The 6534-nt window shown below is 39.0% G+C and overlaps 1 protein-coding gene across 1 annotated transcript in view; it reads left to right on the top strand.

Moving 5' to 3' along the window:
- LOC112683990 (hormone receptor 4) overlaps nt 1-5562 on the top strand; it is a 76201-nt gene extending 70639 nt beyond the window's left edge. Inside the window, exons 7-16 of the mRNA XM_025555273.1 lie at nt 643-1344; nt 2417-2565; nt 2692-2753; nt 2865-3044; nt 3130-3264; nt 3405-3533; nt 3624-3770; nt 3912-4104; nt 4228-4358; nt 4576-5562. Of these exons, the coding sequence (XP_025411058.1) occupies nt 643-1344; nt 2417-2565; nt 2692-2753; nt 2865-3044; nt 3130-3264; nt 3405-3533; nt 3624-3770; nt 3912-4104; nt 4228-4358; nt 4576-4656 (1909 nt within the window). The 3' untranslated portion in view covers nt 4657-5562. The remainder of the gene's footprint in view (nt 1-642; nt 1345-2416; nt 2566-2691; nt 2754-2864; nt 3045-3129; nt 3265-3404; nt 3534-3623; nt 3771-3911; nt 4105-4227; nt 4359-4575) is intronic.
- The last annotated feature ends 972 nt before the right edge of the window (nt 5563-6534 follow it).

The raw sequence follows: 6534 nt of genomic DNA, 5'->3' as shown, positions 1-6534 counted from the left end.
GCGGTCTTTTTATCTGGAGGGAGGGGGTGGTCGGCGCTTTACGAGTCTTCTCAGCGACAGATCCGATTAAAATAGCGCGCGCGTATAGCTATTGCTTTCAAAAACGTTTCGTGCACTGGAGCTCCAATCGTCGTTACGATCGAAGCCAGGATTCGTTTTGATCGTCCGCGTACGGGAATCGTGATGGAAAAAAGTACTGCGGGTCCCTCGGGCGCAGACTGATTATTAATCATCGATCCAGCGCGTGCGAGTGTAATAAATAACTGTTGTGCACGTAGGAATTTTTTTGTTTTTACCTCACGTGATATTTTTCAATCGGTACCCACATGAATGCAGTAAACAGTGCGCGATCGAACGATTTGACGTAGTGTTATTTGCGTTGTGCGCGTTGAACTAAAATTGCTCTCTTTGATCATTTTTGACTTACGGTAAAGAAACGTTTTCTACAACGTTCGTGTACACGCGTACTGCTTAAGCGTCGGAAAACTAATCACTCATTAGCAATAAAACAATACGACGACGCAATAAGTCCAAATGAAATACGCAATACCGTGCATAACTTCGCGTGGGCGCTTGGGCGAACGTGATTACGAGTTGCGCATTCGGTATATCTACGATGTAAACGAAATAACAATGAAAGTTTTTGCAATTACTGCGTACACTATTAACGAGACGTTTTCGTGCGTTCACAGGTGGCGTCCGGACGATGATCTGGTCAAGTCCGCCCGGCACTGTGGAACAGTCCACGTCGCCGGCCAGCGTGGGGAGCGGATCGGTGCAGACGTCAACGGTTGGCTCGCCGTATTGGTCGTCCGCGACCACGTGGTCGTCCAACACGTCGTCCGCGTCATCGCCGTCTCCATCGCCGGTGGTCAGCGAAGAATCGGCCGCCCATCTGTTGCTGAACCTCGGCGTGGCCGCTGGCCACGACGCCGCGTCCGTTATCAGCCACATGCCCGGTCTCAGGCCCATCAGCGGCCAGCAGGCGTCCGTGGCCAGCAGCGGGAACAACGGTGGCGGGAATAGCAACGGCGGTAGTGGTGGCGGCGGTGGCGGTGGCCAGCAGCAAAGCTTCCACGTGCCGCTCAATATGGAACGGCTGTGGGCCGGCGACCTATCGCAACTCCCGGTGGCCGCCACGCATCAGATGCATGCGCTCAACCTGACGGCCAGTACAGGTGGCGCGGGCTGGCCGATGAACTCCTTGAACGGCGACAACAAACCCGCTCCCGTCAACACGTACCACCAAATGGAGGAGGCCGACGAGCAGGACCAACCGATGGTGTGCATGATCTGCGACGATCGGGCCACGGGTCTTCACTACGGCATTATTACTTGTGAAGGGTACGCGAATAAAATATCCTATCGTTTTTTTATAATAAATCCCGTGTGTAATGGTTTTTTGAGACATGCGGAATCGCGACGATAATATTTTGCGTTTTCGACACGACTGTAACTGCTATACACGTGCGGATCAATTATTTAGAAAATGTCTACTTGGTTTATTGAGATTTTTCGAGACCAAGTCTTCTCCCTTATTTTAACGTAAATACTTGTACCGCTGCGGAGGACATGTATCGTTTTTCCATCCCCATTAGACACTGTTCACCTTGCTTATTGCGTAAGACCAATTAATTCAAACACTTTTAAATAACATAATTTACAGTAACATGAGATTGCCTTGTTCCAAATGAAAATCGAAACAATCGTTGCATTAGAAATCACAGTAACAACTACGCTGTAAAGCAGCTCTCTACATTTAATAAGTTAAACTTTGTCAAGTTCTATAGTCAAACTTTGTTGTAAAAAATTATATATATATATATATATACATAAATAATAAAACGTTAAAAAAAAGATGTTTACGGCTTGGGCACGTGTGCCTAGGTTGTTTGTGCATGAATCCCCGTTACTGTACACGTTTTGCAGGACCGAGTTACACGCATGCACGTATTTATTTCCTAATATATCAAACTTGTTACGTCGTGCTGTTTTATTTTACTGTCACCATACGAGTGCTACAATACTATTTTTTTGTTATACTATTCATACACTAATTTCCGGATTTTAAAACTGTATCGCATCACATTGAAATTTGTTTAACGTTGCTTTTCTGCTCCGCTGGAAAATCACGACTCTGCTCGTATATAGCGCTGCAGTATTGCAAACTTATCCACGGTACCGGACGTTGTTGCCATAACTGTAAAATTCTTAACGGTAACGGCGCTCGCCTTGCTCAAGGACGACGGCTTTATTTTTATTTTTTTACTACAAGGTTTTACCGAGGCACTAACACGCGCTCGCCGTGTGCCATGTATAGGAGTCGTTAACACCAAAATAAAATCGTATATGTTTTCGTTATTCGCACGGCCAACATTAATCATTGAGTGGGTGTGTTTTCTGTCCCTTTAAACAGGTGCAAAGGGTTCTTCAAGCGTACCGTCCAAAACCGAAGGATATACACGTGTATAGCGGAAGGGACTTGCGAAATAACAAAAGCTCAAAGGAACAGGTGCCAGTACTGCCGGTTCAAAAAATGCATAGGACAAGGGATGGTGTTGCAAGGTAAGTTTCTACGTATCTCGCGTTACCGATGTAAAATTCGAATATCGGAAAATCGGAATATCGATGACGAAAAACCGTATAGCTGTGAAACTCTTAATAAAGTCGTTTATATTGTGTTTGTTATAGCCGTTCGAGAAGACAGAATGCCCGGCGGAAGAAATTCAGGTGCTGTTTATAACTTGTACAAGGTAAGAATTACCATCATCGTACATTATTATTATAATTCGCTTGTTCGCACGTCTCCCGGAGACTATATGGACCGACGGTGAAATAATACACAAACCGTGGTGCGTGTTTAGGTTAAGTACAAGAAGAAGAGACCGCCGAAGAACGGTCAGGTAAAAATGGAGAAATCCGTTCCCTGTACCACGGCCAGTACGATGACTACGATGAAAACGGAAAACCAGGATAACGCCTCGTCTATTTCGACACTGGTCAACGGGACCATATTAAAGACTGCACTGACGAATCCAAGCGAGGTAATTTTGCCGTTTGCGATTTTAACAACTACGGGTACTTTTACGAGTTCGACTGTAATAACAGTATAATGTCCTTGTCGCGTAGGTCGTTTACCTCAGACAAAGGCTAGACAACGCTGTGAGTTCGTCGAGGGACCGTACGTTTTCGATCGAAGCCACGGTTAACATGATCAAGAATCTTGTGGACTGCGACGAATTCCAAGACATCGCTACTTTGAGGGTAAGTACTATATTGTTTCGCATATGACGTAGCAACGAAAAAAAACTCCTTCCCGTAGAAACCTTTATCCTTTCCTCGTGTAGTGCCACCCGGAATATGATATTTGTTTGAACACGAGGGATTTTATTGTTGTGTTGTAGAACATGGAGGATTTGCTCGAACACAATTCTGATCTATCGGCCAAACTCATGCAGATCGGCGATTCGATCGTGTATAAACTGGTGCAGTGGACTAAACGTCTTCCGTTCTACCTCGAACTGCCCGTCGAAGTGAGTATCCGCAGCTCTTACGGTTTTCTTGTTATGTAGTGCGTGCATAAATATAGAACTGTTGTAACGACGAACGGTAACCCGTTGCAGGTGCACACAAGACTTTTGACTCACAAGTGGCACGAACTGCTCGTGTTGACCACCTCGGCGTATCAAGCAATACACGGGCCACAAAAGATATGGAACTCCTCTAATATCAACGGCGATCGAAACGACGATTCCGAGTTCCACCAAGAGGTTAGTTGGTATAAACTACCTCCCCCTATCCCTATCCCATCGTGTTACTCCTCCAAACCCTTTTTTGTTGTCGGCAATACATTATAGCTAATAACGTGCACTTGAACATAAATAAGCACTCACGCCTCCGACTGTCTGCAGGTATCTCACAATTTATGCATACTGCAAAACTGCTTATCGTCCATGATGGGTAAGCCCATAACGATGGACCAGCTCCGGCAAGACGTCGGCGTGATGGTGGAGAAAATCACTCACGTCACCCTCATGTTCAGGCGGGTAAAACTGCGGATGGAGGAATACGTGTGCCTGAAAGTCATAATCATGTTAACTCAGAGTGCGTGGAACATATTATATCATTATCGCGCGTAGTATTATACACGCGCAATGACAATATTTACCGTTGGCATAGGATTGTTTTTTTATTTCAATTTTTTTTCATTTTCATTCCCAACCACAGATAACGGCAGTACCACTAGCGAGTTGGAAACTATTCAAGAGAGGTATACGTCTTGTTTGAAGACTTACGTCGAACACACTTTTCCCATGCAACCCAACAGGTTGCAAGATCTCCTCCACCGACTGCCTGAGGTAAAAATAATAAATATACTATTGCCTCGTGTGTATACCGTAAATAGCGTGCACGTTTAAGTTTTAAACCGGCTCGTGCTCATCGATCACGGTATTGTTAGGAATGCAACGAATATATACTCTCAGCAAAATAATATAACATATAATTCGATTAGAAACGATACTTCTAAGTTACCTTGTAATACCAATGGTTTTATTTTTCATTCTTGTGTTGTAGATTCAGTCGGCTGCTTCACTCTTGTTAGAGTCGAAAATGTTTTATGTGCCTTTCCTCTTGAACTCCACGATCAGAAGTTAGTTTTACGGAAGATAGCCTCGAACCGAATAATAACCAGTTACCAAAATAATAACTAAAGAGTATGAACTATACAGTTTGAAAATGAAAAAGAAAAAAAAAAGAAGAATGGGAACGACTAGACTATTGTAACCCGTGTGTTTTCGCGCGCATAGTACGAATTTGTTTTGTAGGTTAATTATGCATTGTTGATTGTTATGAGACCAAGAGGAGATTCTTGTACTAGAAATTTTTTTTAACATATTTATACATAAATATATGTATGTATATATGTATATATATATATATATATATTTGTTATGTTTCGTCGTGACGACGATATCCCATGTAACATACGTTTTTCCCTATATCATTTGGGAGTTATTTAATTGAACGCAGTTGTGGACAACAATTTTTATATAAACATAATATCAGTGTAATATTCAGTGTTATATATATAGATGTATACATATATGTATGGTTATACAAATTTATCCCTTGTCTGTATAAACTATAAAATAGAATAATTATACGGCGTGAGATGAGTTTGCCGAAAGAGATTATAATATACATCGTATATGGGTTACCTTTGTACTAATTAGACTTAATTATGTGTTATAGTGTATTATATTTCGGGTGTACGAACGAGTATGGTACCTAAAACATATATTAAATTCGATTACATTTCGTGGTTAAGATAGGCTGGACTATATCTTCTCTCTATCTCTTTATTTATATAGTATATCTCTAACTCTCCTTTTCATCGATAAAATATATGTTATAGGTACTTTCCTCTTTTTTTCACTTGGGGTTAGGCAAAATGAGTATACGCGCACAGTTGGTTTCCACTGAATATATTAACGTTTATTATCATATATATAAATATATATATACTCGAGATGGCTAAATTATTTTGGTATTTCTGATAACTTTGTGATTTCTTAATACATAATTATTATAGTAAAAATATATAGCTAGATAAAAACTTACATTTTCATATTCATTGCATAATGTAAATTACTTTCGTATAATATTTTTAAAAAATAAGTAAATACTTAATTTTTTTAATTGACACACTGCCAGTATAAATAACAATTTTGCATTATACTACTTTTATATTTTCATAAAAAAAAAAATAAGAAAAAAAGAAAATATATGAAAATTATATTTTTATACATTTTTCAATAAATGAAAAATATAATATATAAATATATATTAATAATTATAACGTAAAAGTATGAAATAAGTTAAATTAAACGAAATTCATTAGGTATTTTATTATATGCATTTCTGGACACCATCCCGGTACCCATTACAGTTTAACGCTTCGTATTTTCATTATATTTCAAACACGGTGTGATTGCTGATCGGACTCCTTATTCCTCTGGCAATTTTTAGGTTACCTATATAACGATAATGTATTTACCTCAAATAGAAAAACTATTCACGATTATACCCCTAATCATTTAGGTAGGTACTACACGAAACATGTTTAGATTTAAAACTAGAGTAGGTAGTCAAACATTAAAGTTACCAATTTATTACAATATAATAAAAACGACTCCTAAAAAAGATATATATATATATATAAATATTATAAATAAAATAATATATATATAAATACATACAGTGTATAAATAAATAAATAAATAAATAGTATAATTATTATTATATAGATTTGAAAATAAAAATGTTGCAAATAGGTACACTCTTATATATTGCAAACATGTTCCTTTAGATTAACTGGTAAGAAATTATTGTAAATTATGTCCAATGATGTTTTTTTTTTTTCTTATAGAAGTAAACAATATTGGGAATAGGTATTATCTTGTTTAACCTTTTTTTTTTTTTGTTATATTGTAACATTGTTCTTGATCGTTAAATTGTGTTCCAACATTACTA

This window comes from Sipha flava, unplaced genomic scaffold, assembly GCF_003268045.1.
Source record: "Sipha flava isolate LNK unplaced genomic scaffold, YSA_version1 104_pilon_pilon, whole genome shotgun sequence".
NCBI classification, from domain to species: Eukaryota; Metazoa; Arthropoda; class Insecta; order Hemiptera; family Aphididae; genus Sipha; species Sipha flava.
The sequence above is the reverse complement of the archived record's forward strand: the minus strand, read 5'-3'. Positions and strand labels throughout refer to the sequence as shown.